Genomic DNA, 24,358 nt, shown 5'->3' with positions numbered 1-24,358 from the left:
CATGGAACATCAAGCCCAGAGTGAGCCCTGATCCACTCCCTTAGGTTTCACACATCAAATGGGAAATCCAAAACTGGCTTCCCACCATGCAGCAAATGCGTTACCCCTCCCTTCCGCATCAGCTAGTAGTCCTTGGGGGAAAGCAAACTCACATTTCAAATTATGGCCACCAGACTACATCTGAAAGGGCAAGGGTATTTTTTTTGGGGGGGGGGGGGCGGGGGGGAGATACACAAACGTAGAAATATACTCATTCTAAAGCCAAATAGAAAAATTGGGGGTTTGCTGCTGCTCCAGACTCTCCCAGACCTCCAGCCACCTACCACAGCAGACAGCCATGAGCTGTGCTCAGCTTGGGGAAGTGGGGACAGGAAAAGAGTGATATAGTAATTCTCAGGACTCTTACCCTAAACTGAGGAATATGTGAGTGTGACTTTGGTTGTCAGAAGCAGGCAGACCCCAGACCAAGGCATAGCTTCAACACCCTCTTCCTCCCTCTCCCAAGGCTAACAGCCACCCCTTTCCATCTCCCATTCTGCAGCCCCTCTTCAGGGCTGTTAGACCACTCTCATGGGTGCGTCAGTGGCTTTTAACCGAGACCCTGGCTTCCATTCTATTAGTGAACCTGGGAGTAATTACAACTTCATTAGCAAAATAGGTTCTTGGTTCAGAGACTCCCTCCCACAAAACAAAACACACACCCGCTTCCCTCCATCTGAAGTCTGTCCCTGGAGGCCTCCAACTAACAATGCAGCAGGCTTCGGGGAAAACCTGGCAGAAGAGGGGGGAAAGCCAGCAACGGCTGGCCAATGGCAGGAGCCCCCTACCCTCTCCGTGCGCATCTGTGGGCTGGCTCCCCAGGGGAGATTTCTGACAGGGAGAGGGATGGCACTGTAGCAAATGAGGGCATGACCCCTCGCAGCCGTCTGCCCTCTGGCCTGGCCCGCCCTTCCAGGTATGGGCTTAACCCACGGCCAGTTCACATCTGGGGAGCACAAGCGCTATCAGTTGAAGTGTCAGGCATCCCAGCTCCCTTGCCCCTCTCTCCCATCCTATACTTCTGTGGCTCCAGCTCCAGGGGCAAGGAAGCTGTGGGTCTGCCAAGCGAGGACAAAGCTGTGCCCCGGAACCGCCCAGTAGAGAGACTGTTAGCCAGCCCTTGGTACCAGACCAGGCAGGCAGGTCCTTGACACCTGGGATGGGTTCCACAGCCCCCCTGGCACTGCTCTGTCATCTCACACCTCAGCATTAGGTAGTGTTTTCTTTGGATCTAAATTAACTCCAAGGTACAATTACAGTCATCTGTACTTGGGAAATTGCTGATAGTCCTTCTCTTTTCCTATTCACTTAATAGATTTCAGGAGCATGGCGTCCGATGTTCCCCCTGCCCCTAAGTGGGATCCGGCTAACCCACTCTATCTCACACCTTCCTGAGTTTCTCCAGTGATACAGTGCCAATAACAACATCCTGCCTCTCCTGGCAGAGAGCACCCAGGATGAGGCCATACCAGCTCCCATGACTCCCACTGCCCACTCTCCATACGAAGGGACAGGCTGCCTGCAGACCCTCTGACATGTGCCTCTTTGTCCACAAAGCCTCCAGAGAGTGCTGGCTGCTTTTCCTGGGGTCTTTGCAAGTAACAGCTGGTGAATTCTCATTCCTGCTGAGGGACCCTCTGCTTGGGTCCTCCACTGGCAAGATGCCATCTGGCTGAGGCTGGACCCAGAGGCAGAGGGATAGATGAGATGAACTCCAGACAGCCCGGCCACTGATAAGACCTCCACACAGCCCTGGCCCTGCCTTGGGCTCTAACTTGACCCTATTCTGCCCCAGGCCTGGTAACTCCCTCCCCCAACTGCAATCCACAACTGGCCCAGAGGCCAGGCAGGAGGACCCCTGCTCCTTGCCCTTCAAAGAAAGGGAGTCCCCAGAGGCCAGCCCAGCTGTACACACTGCACTCCTGCTTGTGTTCCCTGAAAGCTACCGTCCTTTTGTTAATTCTGCAATTTCCCAAAGTGCCAGGAGCATCTCATCTGACAGCCACAGCATCTGTTCTTCTCACTCTCCAGAAGGTTGAGTGGGAGCGATGCCAGCCTCTTCCCTGAGGCTATCCCAGCCTCACGCTCCTCCTGCCTGAGTTGGGTACTCTGCTCACCTGATCCCCTGGGAGGGCCTCTGTTCCATCTCTGCATTCCTGGCCCCTATCATCCCTCCTCATGGCCATGGCTGGCAGCCTCAATAATCACCTCTCCTTCCGGGTTCAAGCTTACCTGACCAAACAGATGGGCACTTATCCTGTTCCTTGGGGGACTGCAGGAAAAGAGGCTATTTTTCCATTTGAGACAGGTGCAGGAGCCACAGGGTATCAAGGAAAGAAGAAGCCTTGTGCTCAGTCCTTTCCGTTGCCCCCTCCCTCTATGCGCACAGTCTCTGGGATGCTCAGTTCCAGGGCAGTGGAGGGAGTCTGGCCTGCCCCTGCCCTGAGCTTCCGCGCAGTGGCTCTCAGCCTGGGCACTACCTTGGGCTGGGTCCTTCTTAGGTGTGCAGGGCTGTCCTGTGCATGACAGGACATATTGGATGTTTAGTAGCATCCTGACCCCTACCCACCAGAATCAGCAGCTCACCTCCCACCCTCCACACCTGCCCCATTTGTGATAACCAAAAATGTCTCCAGACTTTGCTAAATGTCCCCTGGTTGAAACCATTGAACTAAGGCAAAAAAGAAACCTAAGACCTGAGTGTCAGTGACTGATATCCCACTCATTTCTGATTCCTAGGCTCCAAGTGACAGAGGGATGGTTTAAACCAGACAGCGGCAAAGGTTTTCAGTAAAGAGCCACAGAGTAAACATCATCAGCTTTGTGGCCATACAGTCTCTGTTGTGACCATTCATCTGCCAGTGTAGCATAAAAGAGCCGGAGATAATACGTAAAATGAACATGCATGGCTGTGTTCCAATCAATCTTTATTTATGAACACTGAATTTGAATTTCATATTATTTTCATGCGTCATGAAATATTCTTCTGATTATTTTCATCCATTTAAAAATGTAAAATACATTGTTAGCATATGGACTGTAACCTGGCTTCAAGGATCTCAGAGGGCTCAAAACACCAGAGGCCCCCATTGACTTGCTCCTAAGACATTAACAAAGCCAAGGACAGAGGCTGAAGCTGAGAATGGAGTCTTCCTCCTCTGGGAGAGAGCGAATCATTCACTCCCAGTTCCCTTTGGTTTTTAGTGGGGCAACCTCACTGAGCCCCCCAGGAAAAGCAACATAATTTCCAATGCCTGGTACAAAATGAGAATGCTAGACATCCTGTTTAAAAATGATTACTTAAATTGCACCCACCTTGCAGCTTCTGCCAGCCAGGGAACCCAAACACCAGGCTGCTCCTTTGCCCCTAATGGACAGCTTTTCATAAGGGCCTTCTAGTTGGGCCAGTACATACAACTGTGCCCTGCATGATGACAGCTGGCTAAGGTAAGGAATGGGGTGTTTAACCTAGCCCATGCTTCACTCATCAAGCTGTGTGCCTGGTGCAATGCCGTACCTGCTTGGAGGAATTTGAACTAACTACATAGGTTGGTACTGGCCTTGCCTCCAAGGCACCCATGATGAGGAATAAGGTAGCCAGCATGGTCCTGTCTACTCCCATCCTGAACTCCCAGAGAGGAATGAAGTGACTCACCCATCAGTTCATTTAACAAATCCGTATTGAGCCTCAGACACTCTGCTGAGGGTGCAAAGACATTAAGGAGCAGCGGCAGACACATCCCATCACCACTCAGAGCAGTAAGCGGGAAGTGATGAGGGCACTACAGAGGGCCACCTGATGCCTACAGTGGGAGCCCCAAGCAGGTCTGGAGGGGATAACTGCCAGCCTAATTCTCAAGGGCAAGGGGGATTTAACTAGGTATTTCTCCAAACAAGGAACATTACCAAAAGTGTGAAATAAGAGAGTCAAGCCCTTTCCAGAAAAGGCAAGTGGGTCAACATAGCTGGAGTGAATCAGGGAGAGGCAAGAGAAGAGGGTGGACTAAAGAGGGACCGACACACAATAGCCCAACAAGCCCCCTGTGTTAAGAAAGGAACTGGAATCTAACCTGGAAGCAAGAAAAGCTGAAGAATTTTTAACACAAGAATGACATGGTCTGGTTTACATTTTTAATGGCTTACTCTGACTGCAACCTGGAGAGTAGACTGGAGGATAAGAGTGGGAAGAGCAGGCCTAGTGAGGATGCAGTAGTTAGAATGCAGGTGAAAATTGGCATTTCCAATGTCTAGTGCGAGCCAGAGCTGAGACAGGGGAGGGAGGCAGGGGCAGGTACTTAGGCCGTGAGGGTGAAGCCCCCATGAATGATATTAGTGCCCTCATAAAAGACAAGAAAACTTGCTTTCTCTGCCATGTGATGAAAAAATGAGAAGATTATGGAGTATGGGCTGTGATGAAACAATGAGAAGATGGCCATCTGCACACCAGTAAGCAATGCCTTGATCATAGACTTTCCAGCATCCAGAGCTGTTACCAATAAGTTTCTGTTGGTTAAACCACCTGGCATTCTATTACCACAGTCTAAGTTAAGATAATGGGGAAGCTGGGAGGAAAAACACAGAGGGCAAAAGGGAGTGTATCAGGATTCTACAGAGAATCAGAAACAGTAGGAGATATGTATGTACATAAATATATATATTACATAGTATGTACACAAAATTAAGTTCATGAACTTGCTACTATGTGCTTGCATTGGTAACACTGTACAAACAACTCAGTAAGGTTTCATAATCTTGGTGTGTCAGTGTCTCACAGTTGTGTTTGTGTCTATCCTGGCAGTGTCTTGCTGTGTGGCGTTCATTATTGTTGTTGCATATTTTTGTGTGCTGTTGCAAGAATATTGGAGCCTGAATTAAAGTAATAAACAAACACTCATAAACGTCTTGTTAAACTTAGCAAGAGGGGAAGTGAGATCGGGGACATTTTAGACAAGTTTATGGAGATACCACCATGAAGAAAATAGTAGTGTACAAATAGATTTAAATGTTTTTCTGTGGGGAGAGAGAGCATTGCTGAAGAAGAGAGGTCAGGTGGACAGTAACAAGAAAAACTGATAAAAACATTGCAAAATTCATCTAATGTGTGTCACAATCATCAGTTGATTGTGAGAAGCACAGAAAACCAAGCAAACATCAACAGAGAAACAATTAGAAAAAAATCTTAACTGAAAAGCTTGGCAAGAAACTCATTACTCTTGCATCACGACAATGCACCAGCTCACATAGCACTGTCTGTGAGGGAGATTTTTGCCAGTAAACAGATAACTATATTGGAATACCCTCCCTGCTCACCTCATCTGACCCCCAATAACTTTTTTCTTTACCCAAAGATGAAGGAAATATTGAAAGGAAGACATTTTGATGACATCCAAGACATCAAGAGTAATATGACAACAGTTTTGATGCCCATTCCAGAAAGAGAAATCCAAAATTGCTTTGAGCTGACATTGCTTAAGCTCACAAGTTTGAGACCAGACTGAGCAAGAGTGAGACCCTGTCTCTACTAAAAAACAGACGAAACTAGCCGGGTGTTGTGGTGAGCACCTGTAGTCTCAGCTACTTGGGAGGCTGAGGCAAGAGGCTCAATTGAGCCCAAGAGTTTGAGGTTTCTGTGAGCTATGATACCATGCACTTAGAGCCACAGAGTGAGACTCTATCTCAAAAAAAAAAAAAAATTGGTTTGAAAGGTGGACCAGGTGCTGGCATTGGTGCATAGCTTCCCAAGGGGAGTAATTTGAAGGTGACCATAACGATATTCAGCAATGAGGTATGCAGCATTTTTTTTCTAGGATGCGTTTGCAAACTTAACTGTTGATTTCCATATATTACATAGAGTTTCGCTTTAAGAAATTGTCTTACACAACTATGGGGGCTGGCAAGCCCATGTTCTGTGGGCCAATCCAGCAGCCTGGAAACTCTCAGGCAAGAATTGATGCTGTAGTCTCGGGGCAGAATCTATTTCTCAGGGAAATCTCTTAAGGCCCTTCAATTGATTGGATCCCACCCACATTATCAAGAATAATCTCCTCACTTGAAGTCAACTGATTGTCAATGTTAATTGATTGGAGGTTCTATTTTATTAAGATTATTATTTTTTGTTTGCAACTAGCGGCCCCTGTTTTTTAAATGTTGCCCTTTTGAAACACACACTGTACACAGAGGCACCAGTGTATAAGGGGCTATTCCTCTGTTCTGTGACAATCAGTTGACTTCAAGTGAGGAGATTATTCTTGACAATGTGGGTGGGATCCAATCAATTGAAGGGCCTTAAGAGATTTCCCTGAGAAATAGATTCTGCCCCGAGACTACAGCATCAGTTCTTGCCTGAGAGTTTCCAGGCTGCTGGATTGGCCCACAGAACATGGGCTTGCCAGCCCCCATAGTTGTGTAAGACAATTTCTTAAAGCGAAACTCTATGTAATTGACAGAGCAGTGCTCACAGCAGTACTCAGATCAGTGTGTGTTTGGTTAAACAATTATACATTATAGCCTTGCCACACTGACCTAGAGAACACAGACGCAGGTTGGAACCCCCCATGGTGATGGGAGAGGCCCACTGGCATCCCAGCGAAAGCTTGTGGCTGGCCAGCACAGGTCTGAGCTTCATGCTTGAGGGCTTTTCCAGGTTCTAGTCCCTCCATCTCTGACCTACCGCAGTGTCTGACTAGCTCCTTCCACCCCCACCTCCAGGTCTGCATGTGCTCCATGCACCCCACCCTGCGTGCTGCACCTCAAACAGACTTTTCCCAAATATGCATCTCTTTTTTTTTTTTTTTTTTGTAGAGACAGAGTCTCACTTTATGGCCCTTGGTAGAGTGCCGTGGCCTCACACAGCTCACAGCAACCTCCAACTCCTGGGCCCAAGCGATTCTCCTGCCTCAGCCTCCCGAGTAGCTGGGACTACAGGTGCCCGCCACAACACCCGGCTATTTTTTGGTTGCAGTTTGGCCGGGGCCGGGTTTGAACCTGCCACCCTCAGTATATGGGGCCGGCGCCCTACCGACTGAGCCACGGGCGCCGCCCCCAAATATGCATCTCTTGCATGGTATGCATCTCTCTCTCTACTATTAGTTCCCCCATGCCCTTGGATAAAGCCCCTCAGAGCCTCTAAGGTTCTTCGTGGCCTGGTCCCAGCCCACCCTTCCAGCCTTACCCCTTCTTTGCACCCTCAACTCCAGACATGCTGACTGACTTGCTCCTAAAACTTGCTACACTGACACCTTGACCCAGGCTGTTGCTCCTTCCTGGCACCACCCTCTCCTTCCTGCCCACACCACCTATGCCTGGTCTACCTGATGAGCTCAGAGTCTTCCTTCAGGACTCAGTAGAAATGTTTTCCTGTCCCTGAGCCTCACTAGGCAGAGGCAGGTTCCTCTCCATGACACTTTGTGCACACTTGCATTGTAACATGTACCATATTTTACGTGTCAGTCCCAGCATTAGATTGTGAGTTGCTCAAGAACACACACCATCTCTTATTCTCCTCAGTCTCCCCAGCACTTGGTGCAGTACTCAATATTTGCTTATTAAATTGATGGATGGATGGATAGATACGATATTTTCTAACCATTTCTGGTTATCATTTATTGAGCACTACTTATGCACCAGGCACAGGGCTGGAAGCCTTAAATCCTGAATCAATCCAAGTTCTCAGTGGCAGAAACAGATTTTGGTCATCATAAGGAGGAAAGTAATTCATCAGAAGGCTATCAAGTACATGGCACAATCAATGGGAAAGTTAAAGAGGTTGACTTAGAAAGGGTCAGGAACTGTGGGAGGCTAAGCCAGCTGACACAGGCTGAGGCCGTGTCTGGGGAACAGCTGGCCAGGATGCCACCATGGGCATCACCTTCACTGGACACCCGCTTTGCTGATGCCAAAACGTTGAGGTGTCCACTATCCTCGCCACTGCTGTCCAGCGTGTGTGCAGTGCCTCATCTGATCCACGCAACCCTTTGAGGCAGAGAATCTCCCCTCTCTTTTACAGATGAGGAAGCTGAAGTTTAGAAGCCTAAGGTCACACAGCCAGCCAATAAAGTGGGTGGAATTAGAATCAAGATCTGTCTGACCACAGGCCCTTCCAGACTACTCTACACTGTCTCCTTCAGGGGCCCCACCAACGCCACCCTTACATAAAGGAGCTCCCAGTGTAGCACTCCACAGCAGCCCTGAGATTACGCACTGATGTGGGTAGATTGAAACTGCTTCCCAAAAGTTGTACAGGGGGCTGGCCTAAGGCCCCAGCAGGCCACTTCTGGCTCCCACATTCCATGGTAGCCCATTAGCCACCCTAGGCAGACTTAGTAAAGAATATTCAGACTCAGAGGCCATCCACTCTGGGTGGCCACATCCAGGGAAGCTGCTCCCCACACACAAATAACTGTTCCCTTTTGTCCTCTGCATAGCATGGCTCTTTCCAAGACCAAAAGATGCTGCCACCAGCAAAATCCTCCTTAGACTCACATGCCCTGGGGGGGCTCAAGGAACCCAGTCCCCCAATCCTAGTTCCAGCTCTACCTCCACTGCTCTATGACCTTAGCCCGATCATTTCACCTTAGGGGCTTCGATTTCCCTAAGACTCCATCCCTCTCCACTGCCCTGCCCTCCCACCTCCCACACTAGTCAAATTGTTTCATAAAAAAGAACTCAGGGTTCTTTGAGCTCTTTGGAGAGACCACATAAATGCAGGGCATTGTTAGCATCATTACTATTAAATATTAATAATGACATTAGCATCGTCTATTATAAGGCTGAAAAAGAAGCTCCAAGAGCCCTGGGTTGAAACAGCAAAGAGAATAATTAGGCCCCGCTGGGCCAAAGACCCCTCCAGGCCTTCAAGTGAAATTAGGAAGGCAAATGCAAACAAAGTATTGAGATTTCCCTTCTGCCACCCCCGGCTTAGGCTGGGTACAAACCAGGCCCTACACAAATCATCTTCTTCTTAAGTCCCAGGTTTATCTCCTGCGGCACTGCATTTCTTCCATGCCAGAAATGCACTCCCAACCTCCTGACTTTCCAGGCCTGATTCAAGCTGCACCCCACCCCTGCCAAAACTTGCCCCCACCTCCCACCCTCCTCTCTCCTCTGAATACTTACTATAGTCATTCCCCATTCATTTGCCCAGTCGAAAAATATGTACTGAGTCTCTACTATGCACCAAGCACTGTGCTAAGCAGGAGGGTAGAGAACTGGGAAAACACAGGCATTGATGAGATAATGCCTACCTTCAGAAACTGCACAGTCCAGGGAACAATAATCTGTGTTTTGTAGGGCACCTGATGATTCATAAAGTGCTTTTAAAAATCATTATGTTTAATCCACATATCCTCACTACCATCCTAAGTAGGAGTGGGATTATTCCCAGTTTACTGAAGAAGAAATGGATTCTCTAAGCAATTAAGTATCATTCAGTGACCTGCCTAATATCATCCAGGTAGACTTTACAGAGCTGGGACAGAGTCCATTTGACTACAAATTCAGAGCCACCCTATCCATTCACTGCAGCACCCTGGGGCAGAATAGGAAGGGCTCAGCCTTACAGGTACATACCCTTATTTTACAGAAGGCTGAGTCCCCAAGGGGCAGTGCTGACATGCATTGAACACCTACTGTGTGAGGGCCTTCAGGTGTAATTCAACTCTCACATCAACTCAGTGCAGTATGTGTCTTAATCCCATTCTCTGGGTGGGGGATTAAGTGGCTCTCATGGCCACACAGCTCCTCAGTAGCAGGGTGAAGAGTCAGACTGGTCTGCCTTCAGAGCAGCCATCTCATTCTTCTTTGAAGCTGGGGGACAGTCCCGTTACCGCTAACACACTGCTCCCAAAAAGGTCACAGGCACTTGGAAGACAAACCATGTCCTCAAACTTATGAATCCCTGACACTCTACCAGGGATCCTCAAACTACGGCCCACAGGCCACATGCGGCGGTGTGATTGTATTTGTTCCCGTTTTGTTTTTTACTTCAAAATAAGATGTGTGCAGTGTGCATAGGAGTTTGTTCATAGTTTTTTTTTAAACTCTAGTCCGGCCCTCCAATGGTCTGAGGGACAGTGAACTGGCCCCTGGTTTAAAAAGTTTGAGGACCCCTGCGAGTCTAGGCAGACAGCTGCTCCATAAATACATGGTCTTCTGGGAGATCTAGAGAAGGGTCTGGAGTCCAAAATCAGAGTCAAGATGCTGGTGGCTGGAGAGGCTGGGAAAGGAGTTGTGAGGCCTGGGACTGGTGAGGAAAGAGGTCGCAAAATTGCAGTGTTCTAGGGCCCTGGCAGGCTCTTATTTCTGTCCCACTTTCTGTCTCCTGGGACTGGACCCCAAGGCCCCTCCCTGACCGGTTGGAGATCCACTGGGCTCCATGTCTATTGATCTGTGCAGCTGCAATGGGAAGAGGCAGATGGTCTGGGAAGGGTTGGGAGGGCCTTCAAAATGCCTTCTCAGTGCCCCCCAAGGGGCACCACATGTTTACAGGCAAATTAGTGACCCATTTGATTAGCTACCTGATCATCTTTGGTTCGCCCTTTTGTGCCCTATTTGAATGTCTTTGGGGACTCAACTTGGATATCGGGTGTCGCAGCTCTGGACAACATGGAGTCATATTGATTAGCCAGAGAAATGAGAGTTGCCCCTGTAGTCAACTGCACTGAGGATTCCAGGCTCTGGCGTGCACAGGAAAGAGGATATTCTCTTCCCTGCTGTTTTGCCCACCCTAGAAGAGCAGACAGCGGGTGGCTGAAGTCCACAGCACCATGGTTAAACCAGGATTCTGAAGTCAGCCACAGACGCTGCCTCTCCATTGGTTTGCTGCTTACTTTGAGTGAGTTCCTCACTCTCACTGAACATCATCTGCAAAGTGAGGATAACAATAATAACACTCCTTCAGCAAGTAATTCAAGTAAAGCACTTAGCAGAGTTCCCTGCACATTGAAGGCATTCAAAACAGATATTATTTCTGTTATTATCAAACTAATAGACCTTACCAGCAAAACTCAGCCTGGACCCCCAAATGCCCACCTCATTGTCTCTTTAGGAATAGGAACCCCTCAGAGATTGGTATTGAGGATCCCCATTGTCCCCTAAAATGCATTTGTACCAGATGCAGCTGAGAGCTTCACACAAATGAGCAGATGAAACTTTGGGAGCTGTCTCCTCATCTGGGACTAGGCCTGGTAAATATTTCTGTTTCACTTACCAGGCTTGCCAGAGTCCACAGGGGGCAGGCTGGTGCAATGAGATTGAGTCTTTGAGACCCAAGTCACCTGTGCTAATGGCCTTCTCCAGGCACCCATCCCCACAGTGCAAGGACAGCAGCTGTCCTAAAATAGAGTCACAAAGACAGCTGTCTCCATCTAAAGCAATCCTTGCAAAGCATTTCCAGACCATTGGCCAATCTCCTAGCCCATCGCCACCCCCACCCCCCGGGGTGGGGGGGGCAGCAGACATATCATCCCCTTTCTTGGCAAGAACCTGCTCCTGCTGTTTTCTGCTGACAGAGAACTCAAAGAGCTTCTCTTCAGAGCCCCAGGCTGACTTGGGTGGGATCAGAAGGCAAGGCTCACCTCAGAAGTTCAGGGTCAACATGCCAGCCCTCAGACAGACAGACAGACAAGGACTGTGTGGGCAGGAGCAGGAAGAGAAAGGAAATCCTGGAAGGGGGTTCATGCACCTGTCTTTGCTCAATAGCATTCAAAGTTATTAAGAAAAACATCATTAGCAAAATCAGAAGTCTCCCCATTAGAAACAAAGAAGACAGTCTCCCAAGATGGGCAGGAGGGGAGCAGAAGGAAGGGAGAGGAGTGTGTGCGGAACTTGGGCAAGCATTTTGACCTTTGGGCAGCAGAACTTCACCTGGCTCCTTCTCCTTTTCCAGCCCCCAGACCCCACTCTACTCAGGAAGACACAGAGCTGTGCTTGACAGATATGGCCTTTTAAAACCGGGAGGCTAGCCTGATCCTGCCAGCTGTTGCAGCATCTGGAACGCTCCCCAGTCTTGCCTGTGTGAGCTGGACAGAAGGTGGACCAGAGGGAGGTGAGACAACAGTGACAGGCTAGCAGGGCCGACTGGCACTGCAGATGGCTTATCCCTCTGTCTCCAGGCCCCAGCCTTCCTGGGCACTCCCCCATGTGACAGGAGCAGGGCAGTAGAGACACGTCACTGACCAGGGTGAGCACCTAGAATCACACAGCTGAAAGAGACCTTGACCATCTTTAACCCCTTCAAGTTACCATTGAGGCTCGGAGAAGGCAGGGCACCTAGCCAAACACACACTGTCGGTCAGTAGCAAGCCCAGAGCACCCTTCAGATATTCATCTCCAAATCTGAGACGGTTTTCATGACATCACTGCTGGTCGATTTTAAATGGGCTTGGATCCACATGTACTGATGTGCAAAACGTGTCCAAGATCGATTCTATAGTTAAAAATATTTTGCAAATCATAATGTATTGTGTGGTCCTATTCTCACAAAATAATACTCAGAACCCATGTAATTGTATACATGAAATAATGAGCCTGGAGGCATGTCTTCAAATTTCTTAGGAGTGGTACGTAATGGACTTTCATTATATATTTTAAAATTTCCTCTCACGTTTGGACATTTTCACCAAAAGCCCAGGATACTTTTGAGCAAGGGAGACAATAAAGATAAGACTTGGGCTGGGCAACAGAAGCAGCCCCTCCATCCTGCTTGCCTGGGGGGTTTCCAGATTCCTTCCTCATAGAGAATTTCTGAGGAAACAAGGAGTTTTTGCTCCTAGATCTCAGGGTTGGAGGAGCAAAGAGCCACTTTCTTTTTCTTTCCTCGCCCCACCCCTTCACCCTGAGCTGGGGGCACCCAGGAGGCTGGACGGGATGAGGAGGGCAGGCAGGCCAGACAGCGCCCTTCGGCCAGTCCGGGCTGTCCGTGCGTTATGGAAGACCAGGGCTCGGCTCGCTCCCTGGTCCTTAAATGACAGCAAATGAGGTAAACCCAGGAGGGTGGGGACGGAAGGGGATGGGAGGGGGGCAAAAGGAAGCCATCTCCGGGCCCCTGAGCGTTGGCTGAGGACGGGAGCCAGCCAGTGAGCGGAGCCGGAGAGAGGGAGGAGCACATCTCGTTGCGGAGATGCCGCAGTGGCTCCGGGAGCGCACACACACGCTCCCTCACCCGCCACCGCGCCGCGGCCGCCGCACTAGGACGGCCAGCGGCTGAGGCCGGCAGGGCCGAGCGGAGGGCGACGAGCGGCCGGAGGCCCCGGGTCACCGACTCGTCAGCGTCTACCTGCCCGGCCACCACCCTTCTTTCACTCCAGGTAGGTGCCAAGAGCTTTTGTCTCCTGCAGCCCAGGGGCTCCCCAGCGTGGGCTGGGGCTCTGCTCTCAGTTCCTGTAAATATCTCCGGTGTAACTTGGGAGGGGGCAGGGACAGGAACGCCCAGGCTGCAGGGGCCCGTCTGGCTTTTCACCTGAGCCCCAGGCACCTGCTGGACCCTGGAGGCTCCCCTGTACCCTCTCTACATGGGTGGCACCCTGCAGGGCCCTCAGAGGGTGGGCCTGACCATAAAGTTGGACCCCAGGAGTGTGCCCAGGAATTCGAGCTGGCCACAGGCAGCAGGAACTGCCTGTGGAGAGGGCAATTTCTCCCTGTCAGTCCTGGGGGCCCTGGTCCAGGACCAGACTGGTCTGTAAGGCCAGGCCCTGGGCTTGGCCTGCCCCTTGAAGTCCCTGAATCCCCAGATTTGAGGTCATGCGGGGACTGCCTCTGCTGGTGACATCTTTGCAAAGTCTTGGTTCAGTTGGGCAGAGGGGGAGGTTGTGGAAGAGAGGAAAGAGGGGGACACGAGTTTGGACGTAGGCCTGTCCAGGAGCTGGGACTCAGGAGCAGACTCCCTGAGGCAAAACACATCCCAAAGAGCAAGAATCTGGGCCCACCAAGCTGAAGTTCCTCTTCTTTTTTTTCCCCCTCTCCCCAACCATATCTTCTCCTCAGATCCCTCCCCTTCATCCTCACTGGTGGGAGGAAAGGCTTTGCACAAAGTTTAATTTTCCAGTAAGTGAAGGGGCTGGGGCCAGAGTGGTATGGGGGAGTTCTAGAAAGAGAGGGCAATCCTTCTACTCAGCCCATGGGGCTTACATAATGGGCCAGGGGTGGGGGACACGGCCCCAGCCAGTTAGTGTCCAGAGCTGAATCCTGTCATTTTCTCTGAGAGGGAAGGTGAGGTCTGGAAAAGAAGGCAGAGGATGAGGCAGCATCTGTGGAGGGAGAAAGTCCTGGTGCCATGCGGTTGGGGTGGGGGTAGAGCCAGGCACCCTCCTGCCCCATTAGAGGCTAAGCCTATGTCCTGGGGGAAAGCTGTCAGTCAAGGTTGTTTGGAGGTCTATGAATCTAACAAGACTAGACGGTGTGGGCTGTGCATGACACGGCCCCGGCTCTAGGGAAGAGGGCTGGGAGAACTGAGCTCAGATGGAGGCAGGAGGAAGAACAACCCAAATAACCCAGTCCACAGGTGATGTCCTGATCTCATCTGGGGAACAGTTTCGGCCTCCTCTCCCAACTCTCTGGCCAGAGAGCTGTAGTCCCTGTAGCCTCTGAGTCTCTCTGCCTCTGGGTCCTACTCAGAGGGACCAGTCTAGCTGCTGGAGATGGAGGGCAGCAAAGGGTGTGCCACCTGTGAGAGAGGCTGGTGTGACCACACCTCCTGGAGGTGGAGCAGGGAGAGGGCTAGGAGGTCGCAAGAGGTGCTGTCTCTCCAGCATCCAAGCCCCTCCTCAGAGTGCCCACCAGGTCTCCCCTTCCTAGCCAGGCTGTAGAATCACTGTCAAGGCTTTTGCCATAAGGTCAAAGTTCTTCCTAATGTCTCACGGGAGTCCTCAGCCAGTAAGAGGGAGGCAAGGAGGTGAGACAGAGAGGGAGGGGCCCCTGAACCAGTGATTTCAAAGTCGCCCGAGGCCCACCTGCCCTACAGGTGCAGAACCCACTGTCCTCCTCACATTCACAAGCAGTAAGGGAAGAAGAGGCACACCACCCAAGAAACAGGGTCCCCCCCACTCAAGAGCCTACCCTCATCCTTGCACACACACTCTCTGCCCCCAACCTCTACTCCCCACCCAGCCAAGTTCTTTCCTTGTCCCCCTTTCCCTGGTAGAATGCACTCAGCCTGCCCCACACCATTCCCCTGCCAGTTTTCACTTCTTATGCAATTCCATTCCAGCACCTTCTCTGCCAGCAGTTGCTCAAATAGAGATACATGTGGGATGGGCCTCTGAGGAACTGTGCTCAACGGGATGGTTGTGCATCTCGTCTGGCTAACCAAACTCACTTCTCAGGAGTGAGTACACAGAAGGGTGTGCCCCCAGCCATCCTTTCTGCCTTGAAGGCCATCAGGCAAACAAAACATTTGGGATGGTTTGGAGGATGCATGGTCGCCCACCAGAAACTTTCTCAAGCCAAATGTTGCTGGGAGGGTGTTATTCTAAGACAATCTCTAAGCCTGAATGTGGGTGGTATTTGTGTTTTTAGAGGGATTCCTAGGGCAGAACCAGGGGGTTGGAAGAGGTGGTTGATACATAGGGGAAGAACCAGAGCAAAAAAAATGCCAGTGAAGCAGGAGGGATTTAAGTTAGACTGCAGGAGATACTTCCTTATCAAGAACATGAGCCTGGAGGAGGTGGGCAATCTCCTTTTAGAACTGGGAGTTGATCTAAGGTTAGAAATAGAGGTTGGGCTGGATGACCCTGTAAATTTCTTCCAACCCCTAGTAACTCTCTTTCAAGTGATAAAAGAAAGATAAAACTCAGGAATCTGTAAGGAGACATTCTTTTTATTTCCTCCTGCAATCTGGCCACCTCTCATCCTTCAGGAGTACTACTACCCCTAATACAAACCAGTGAGGGTTGTTGCTAATCTGGACCATTTACAGGAGTTTCTGTGGTCTCTGTGTCCTGATAGTAACTCTCCTGCATTGAAGAAGTCCCTTCTTCAGTTTAATGAGTCCTCGATACAAAATTAGCTGTGTTTCTTTGTTTACCAGTGAGGATGCAAACAAAAGCAAGAGTGTGTAATGTTCTCACCCCAAACCTAAAAACCTTCATCCCAGGACATACTCAGGCCCAAATGCACCTCAGCATCCTTCTCACCCAAGGAGGCATTTGTTTCCCTATTTACTGGGGTAGTCAAACCCCGCCCTTCACACAGGGCAACTGTCAAGACCAACCTGAGCCTGAACCCTTTCAAGGTCTACCAGCCTCAAAGACCAAGAGGTTCTCCTCCCCTTTGTCTGGCCGGAAAGTGGCCTTCCTGCAGCCCAAGAGGTGGAGTTAATCTGGACCCCCAGAGAAAAATAAACTATCCTGAGGGGAGGAGCAGGTCAGAAGCCACCCCCACCAGCCTTTAGCACTGGACCAGCCTGCAGGAAGCTGTCTGAGAATTGAGGGCAGTCTCTTCTCAGTAGAGATGTGGGGGGAGCCTGCAGAAATTGCTATGCTGATGCAAAGGGACTTTTCTTTATGATTTGGTTCTTCAGAAACAAGTTGAAACCATCGTTTTTATACCTGGCATCTTAAAAAGGGATCCTTCTTCCAAGGCTCTCACTCACTGCCCCACAACACACACAAGCGGGACAGGCAAGTAGGAAAACCTATTTCCATTGGAGAGGGCAGCGACAGGAAGGCCAGATACCCCCATGCCCAATGCTGAAACCTCAGACAAACCCATGAGCCTGGGAGTCACAGCTGTCCCCAGAGGGCATGTCAGCATCAGGGCTGGGGCTCGAGGAATCAGCTGCAAAAACAAAGAGCCTGCAGAGAAGCTGAGGGAGCGCAGAGAGCGTGGAGAGGGCGGCTGCGCTGCGGCCCTGTCCAGTCCGTATGTGCCCTGAGGACTTCTCCAGCTCAGGGCACCACAGAGCTCTCTCAAGCACAGTTCTCCTCCCCCAGCCAGCCATTGCCTGGCCAGGCACACTGAGACTCTACTAGCCCCCCTCACACCACCGCAGAGGACCTGGGGTTGTTACAGATCCTTTTTTTTTTGCAGTTTTGGCCAGGGCTGGGCTTGAACCCACCACCTCCGGCATATGGGGTTAGGGCCCTACTCCTTTGAGCCACAGGCACCGCCCCTGTTACAGATCTTTGTAGAAGATGGTGCTACCCCAGGGGGCAATTCCTACTCTAGGTAGAGGAAAATGTGCTGATCTAGCATCTTAGACCTCACCAGTCAGGAAGTGGGAGGTGTTGAGAAAAAGGATCTACTTGAGAGCATCCATGTGCATATCCCAGTTGTGCCCCTTTGAACAAATTGTAGCAGGTGTAACTCTGTCATGGACAGGTGTCCTTGGGCTGCAGCCTGGTGCTTACCTAGGTCCATTGCACTTGAAGGGTATAAAGGATATAAAGGTCCAGGAGGCAGCTGCCCGGAGAGATTATAGACTTGTCATTCTCCTAAAAACACTGGTGAGTGCACTCTGTCTGGAAGTGAGCTTGACCCACAGGCAGGCAGTGTCTGCAGGCACAAGAGGGCTGTGAGGATTCTCAGTTATAAGGTTTGATTTTATTATTTATCATAGGTCAGGTACAGTGCTGGCCTCACAACAGTCCCATGAGTGGGCCCTGCCTATCTCATCACCATTTTCCAGACGGGAGGCTGAAGCTCAGAGAGGTGGGTTAATGAGCGTAATAACCAGCTTTATACTAGTTAATTATACTATAATCATACTGGCTAGAAAGCACCAGGCTAGTGGACTCACAGTCAGCCCTGATAACCAGCATGCTGTGGTACAAGATAGAGGCCAGGGTGAGGATCTTATTAATCTCTGCCCTCAACTGGGCTCTTAATTCTCATTTCCCTAATGCCCCCTCACAAAGTTGCTAAGTTCTGTAATGCTCTCCAATTTCCATTATCTGGGGGAAAGAAAAGAGAGATTTGGGGCCAGGAACTGGGCACCCCAACAGGAATCATTTGGGGGGAGTATATCTTTCGTTTTCTGACTGGCTCCAAGCAGGGGTCCTTGGCCTAGGAAACCCTGCTAGAGTCCAGCTCCTGGCCTCTGTCCCCCAGCTGTCCCCTAGGCCTTTTGTTTCCTGGGCCTGCAAATTCAGCCAATTCCCTCTGGAGTCCTTGAGCCCCCAAATGGTCCATTCCCCCATGTGCTGGTGCCTCACAGGACTGGCCCCACTGGCGACAGCCTGTGCCTGCCAGTGCCAGCCTGTGCTTGCACCCCTGCACCAGGGCAGCTGGCTGGGGCAAGGCTTGGCTGGGTTGGGGCTCACAGGGCCAGCTCAGGGCCTGGCATAGCTCCACTCCAGCCTTGTTCCTGACAAAAAGGCCTCCTCCATCCTGGGCATTCTAAAACACGTCATAGGGCAGATGGTGGGGGCGGTGACTGGTCTGTAGATCAGGAGCACATCTTAGGCTGCACTCAGTTGGTCAGGGAGCTCTGTAGAGGCAGTGTCTATATACCGCCTCCCCTGTGCTTAGCACAATGCCTGGCACGTGGTTAATAAACACCATAATGGAAATGGACGCTGGGTACAACTGGGTGCCGACTCCTTTGGCTTCAGGAAGGCAATAAAGCTCCAACCTTTAGCCTAGACGCCGCGTGTGTGTCTGTGAGTGTTCACCCAAGCCTCGGCACACAGTGGAGCTCAGTTTACATCAGATCAGGCTGACAGCTTTTCAGTGCTCCCAGAAGGCAACACCAGGTGCTCCTGGATCCCAACCTCCATTTCTCCTTTAAGCCTGTTCATCTCAATCCCCAGAGGGCCCTTATGCTGGGGAGATGGCTGGTAAAAATCTGGATTAAATTCAAGTTTAGGATGAGCAATGGGATTGAATTATTGGTGATTACCTATGTAATTATCTATGGCAATAGAGACAACTGATAATTCTGACCACTCAGGATGGAGGTGAAAGATCCAGGGTGCATGCCTCCCGGTGGGTCATGTGGAAACAAGGCAAGGGGCCAAGTCTTGAGGCTCTGCGCACACACACACCCCTACGCACAAAGACCAGATAGCCTCATATGCACACACGGAGACGTATGCATATATACAGAGATGCAAAGGTCAGATTATACATATACATAGGGACATAGAGACATGACAGACAGATACACACAAACGTATATACCTGCACGCTAGGACACAGACATGCTCACACGCCCGGCTCTGGCCAGCACTGTGGAGGGCAGCTGCAGACTCAGGGTAGAAGTCTGCCCAGAGGCTACCCTGAGTCTTCAGCCCCAGGGTTGGGTTTGCCTGTCTCTGCCTCACTCTGGCACATCCAGGATAAGTGTCTGGAGCCCAAGCTTCTCCCCAAGCAGACACCTGCCCCCACTGAGCTCCCAGGACTGGCAGGCTGACAAAGGGCAGGGAAGAAATGGTGATTGAGCACCTTCTCTGTGCCAGACACCAGGACATGGCACACCAGTGCCAAAAGGATGATTGTCAACCTTTTTGGAACCATAGAACCCTTTGTTTAAGGGAACATCATAGGAAAGTCCAGTAGATAAAGCAGGCATAAGTGGAGCTGCTCTGGCTGGATGTGGAAAGAGGGCTGGAGCCCCATCCTCTCTCCCAAGCTGCACCCCTCAACCTAAGACAAGCCCAAAGAGCTGCACCCCTCAACCTAAGACAAGCCCAAAGAGCTGCACCCCTCAACCCAAGACAAGCCCAAACAGCCGCAAGGCTGTCATAGCAGTTGGAAAACCACTGCAGGGCAGCCCATTTAACGCTCCGAAACAGCTCTGTTTAAGGTGCACGTTATAATGCCACTTTGCAGATGAGAAAACTGAGGCATCCCAAGGGGAAATAAATGATCCAAGCTCACAAAGCTCTTAAGAGATGAAGTCAGTATTACCAACCCCTGCCCATCAGACTCTAAATCCTGGAGGGTCCCATACTGTCCCAGTGCCTTCCTATTCTGAGAATAACTCCCTGCATTTGTGTAGCATCCAGAGACATACCTCTGTGATTCCCCCATGACCAGACCCCTGGACCCTAGAGATCTGAGTGTGTGTTGCACTTTGCCAGGGAGCACTGGAGATCTGTCTGCCTCCTCAGATAGATACACATTGTCCCTGACTTTCGATGCTTCCACTTAAGGTTTTTCAACTTGACGATGGTGCTAAAGTGAAGCACATTCAATAGAAACTGTACCTGGAGTACCCAGACAACCTTTCTGGTTTTCACTTTCAGTACCATATTCAATAAATTACATGAGATATTCAACACTTTATTATAAAATAGTTTTTGTGTTAAGTGATTTTGCCCAGCTATAGGCTAATATAAGCGCTCTAAGCACGTTTAAGATAGGGTGGGCTAAGCTATTATGTTCAGGAGATTAGGTATATTAAATGCATTTTCAACTTACGATGGGTTTGCTGGGACATTACCCTGTCATAAATTGAGGAGTGTCTGTGTTTCGCTCCATTGTAAGTGTGTGTGTTCACTGGCTCCCAGAAGCATATAATCACAGCTGTTCTCAATCAGAAAACACAGACTCCACACACAAGTAACACCCATTATGTGCTAGAGCACAGGAGATTCCAAGATGAACACAACCCTATCTCTCCCCTTGGGGACCTCACAGCCTTCTAATGGGGGCAGGCACAGCTCCACGGCAGGGCACCACGGTATAGTCAAGAAGAGAGTGAATTGTAACTGCAGGCTCGGCACCTGTTGTTCAAGCAGCGAGGGTGCCAGCCACATATACAGGAGCTGGCGGGTTCGAATCCAGCCCTGGCCCGCCAAACAATGACAACTACAACCAAAAAATAGCCAGGCATTGTGCCAGGAGCCTGTAGTCCCAGCTACTTAGGAGGCTGAGGCAAGAGAATCGCTTAAGCCCAAGAGTTTGAGGTTGCTATGAGCTGTGACGCCACAGCACTCTACTCAGGATGACAGCTTGAGACTCTGTCTCAAAAACAAAAACAAAAAGAATTATAACTGCATGCACTGGGAGCCCCTTAGGCACTTCCTGGCAGGGGTCAGATATGAACAGAAGGGCATCACTAGGGAATGGAGATGGTTGTGCTGAATGTCAGGGGTCAGGTGTGGAACTGAGAGTGGCAAGGACAGGGACGGATATTTGGCAAGAGGCAGCTTGTGGGCGCCTTTCCTGACAATGAGAAGTGGATAAGGGGCTGGAGTCAGGGTTGGGGAGGGAGTGCCATCTGCTCCTATGCTCCCCGCTACCCCACACCCAGCTCCTCAGCTCCACCCACATCCTCCCTGACAGGCCCTGCGGCCACTTCTTCCCCTCCCTCCTCCCAGCTCCTCCTGGCCAGTTGGGGCTGTTAAGGAGGCAGGAAAATGTTGTGGAATGATGGGAACAAGTGGTATTTTAAAAGGATTTGGAGGCTTGGTGCCCGTAGCACAGTGATTATGGTGCCGGCCCCATGCACCAAGGGTGATGGGTTCAAATCCTGCCCAGGCCAGCTAAACAATGACAACTGCAAGAAAACAATAGTGAGGTGTTGTGGCAGGTGCCTGTAGTACTTGGGAGGCTGAGGCAAGAGAGTCGCTTAAGCCCAAGAGTTTGAGGTTGCTGTGAGCTGTGACTCCACGACACTCTACCAAGGGCGACAGAGTGACACTCTTGTCTCAAAAAAATAATAATAATTAATAAATAATTAATTTGGGAACTTTCTTTCCAAGACAATAGAGTATGAAGTGAGACAAGGCACACCCTGAACTTGGATTGGTCTGCACAGACCCCAGGGATGGTCTCAAGTTCTCTGCAGCTTTCCTTCTGCACCTCCCATCCCCATCCCGGGACAGCATCGCCAGGCCCTCTGACATCCTGCACTCTCTGAGAGCATTGTCAGAACTGGAACACTGAGATCCAGAGACAGGGCAGGTCTTATAGGCAGCTAGTGAAAGAGCCCCCAGTCAGGCTCTCTGGAGCCCTGCACCCCTCTGGCAGCTCCGAGTGGGAGCTTGGTGACTCAGGCTCACTCCAGTAACTGGCAATAATCTCAGGTCCCTGAGATTCCATGCTTTCCTTGGAACTCAGGAGGCTCTCTCAGGGATGGGCAGAGGACAGGAAGGCTGGCCCTTGCCCCTCCCATCTTTCAGACTGATGGGACACGCCTATGACTTAGTCTCAGCAGCCTACAGGGACAGCTTTTCTGGAACTTCAGTATTTATCTAAGCCTCTGCTCATCCCCCCACTAGAGGGAGGCTCCTCCAAGAGCAGTGTTAACTCTTTTTCAGCCCAGAAGGCCTGCTGGGTTCATTAGCCACTTTGGTTGGGAGTGGTGCAAGTGTGGCCAAGGTCATGACTCTATTATGCAAAGCATCTGAGTGCCTTGCCTGGCACCCTGGTCAGAGGTTGTGTCAATCAGTGAGAACCCTCCTGATAGCCAGAAAAACTAGGCTGGTCCCTAGAGACTTAATGCAGCTCCTAGAAGGGCTTATTAGCCCCCACCCAGGTAGCTGTGGGGAGGGACAGGGAGAGAGTTACCCCCAGTCCTGGTTGCCAGAGGAAGACATGGCTGGTTCCCCACCCTGGGCATGAGAACGGTTCTCTCCCAGACCTATCTCAAGAGCTACCACTGGGCAGAGCAGGCAGGTGGGTTCTGGCCTCCCAACTAATCACAGCTTTCACTTCCTGAGCAGCACCTCGCTGGCTGGAGAGGGTGGGGGTGCAAGGCAGAGCCAGACTCCCAGGGGGCCTGTAGGAGGCACTCAGACTGGGAAGAGCTCTTGGTAATAGCCAAGCCCCTTCCCCTGAGGCCCTGGGGAGGATTAGCGCTTGGGCAATTCCGGCTCCCCAGGCTGAGGTAAAAGCATTACCCTCTCTGATGCGCTTGGAGCTGGAGGGGCCCTCCTCAGCCACTTGGTCCCGTCTGCCTCCCCAGGTCCTTGTCAGCCTCCAGCCAGACTCTCCCCAGGCTGCACTGAGGCTCATCCCCTCCGATCCCCACCTCTGCCCAGAACACCCACCATGGGGACACCTGCCAGGAGGAGGCCACATGTGCTGCTGCTGGCTGCTGTAACCCTGGTCTCTTCTCCAGGTAAGAGGGGTCATCTGGCCTGCAAAGCCTAGCAGGGATGGTTATATCGTTGTATCATTGCTGTGATTTTGGTAAAGATTACAGAAATAACTGATTTCTGCATTTCTTGTAGCACCTCTATTTCTGAGGCCATCTCCTCTCTAAAGTGTTCCCGTTTGTGGATGTTACTTTCCCTTTGAGGTTAGGAAAGGGAATACATCTTTGCCATGTTATAGATGAAGGAATAATGGCCCTGAGTGGATAAGTGGCTTGCGCTGGCTCACATGGCAAGATTATGGCACAATCTGATCCCTATCCCAACAGCCAGCGACACAGCCCTCACAGCTGACTGTCCAGTATGGTAGGCAGTAGCCACGCAGGGCTCCTCCGAAGCAGATTCGCTTCAATTGTAGGAATGCTTTCCTCAGTGGCGCTAGCCATGTTGCAAGCGTTCAATACCCACATGGGGTAGCACAGACAATAGAACACTTCATCATCTCTGGGACAGTGCTCTGTAGTTCCCTGACATGAGGAGACAGCAGTCAATGCCACAGAACTCTGGGAGGGTTTCTTAAGGCCACGCTGCAGTCCGGCCAACAGACTGAGTGTGGAACAGGACCCGGACGAGAGGAGGCAGAGCCGGGGAGCCCGAGATCTCCCCATGGAGGAGGCTCACAGGAGGGGAGAGCAGAGAGGAGGGCAGGGCAGGCTGAGAGGCGCAGACCAGCTGGACTCCGGAGAGCTTGCCGTGCAGGAGCCAGACTGCCCACTGGCCCGGGCCAGAGGCGGGTCTTCAGTCGCCTGCTGTTCTCAGGGACCCGTGGACCCAGTGCTTGGCCTCTGCCCTGTCCCTTGGCCCTGTCAATACACCCTTCTTTTCTCCTTAGACCTCTCCATGGGAGGAGGGAAGCCCTCCCTCCACTGCCCTCCTGAGTTTTAACCACCCCAGACTCTACCTTCCCCACCCCACACCCTCTGCAGAGCTGTAGCCCGAACATTTTTAAGGCCTCAGTGTCACCAGGGAAGGGCCCCACTGGCACACTTTCAGACGTCCTCATTATGTCCTAACTGCCTCCCAAACCTGCAGCCAAGGAGGAAACAGGGCTAACCCAGAGGGTGAGGGGGCCACCTAGACCCCCAGATTCAGCTAACTGTCCCAGGACCCACTAGACTGAGAAGAGCTGCCAGGCTGGGGAAACATCCACCCCCGAGAGAGCAGAGCAGAGGTGCCTGGGTCCCTTAGCAGCCCCCCTAGGGAAAACTCAGTGCTGGGTCTGCACCCTGGGTGGAGGCAGCTTCAGGGGCCACAGAGACCCAGGGAGGCACCTGCCAAGGTGT

At 51.1% G+C, this 24,358-nt stretch overlaps 1 protein-coding gene across 1 annotated transcript in view; it reads left to right on the top strand.

The window, feature by feature from the left end:
- Positions 1–12,973: 12,973 nt before the first annotated feature.
- The window catches only part of CNTN2 (contactin 2), a 35,082-nt gene continuing 23,697 nt past the window's right edge, over positions 12,974–24,358 (top strand). Inside the window, exons 1-2 of the mRNA XM_053607326.1 lie at positions 12,974–13,343; positions 22,886–23,041. Of these exons, the coding sequence (XP_053463301.1) occupies positions 22,972–23,041 (70 nt within the window). The 5' untranslated portion in view covers positions 12,974–13,343; positions 22,886–22,971. The remainder of the gene's footprint in view (positions 13,344–22,885; positions 23,042–24,358) is intronic.

This window comes from Nycticebus coucang, chromosome 10, assembly GCF_027406575.1.
Source record: "Nycticebus coucang isolate mNycCou1 chromosome 10, mNycCou1.pri, whole genome shotgun sequence".
Taxonomy (NCBI): Eukaryota; Metazoa; Chordata; class Mammalia; order Primates; family Lorisidae; genus Nycticebus; species Nycticebus coucang.
This window is presented reverse-complemented; position numbering and strand designations above follow the sequence as displayed.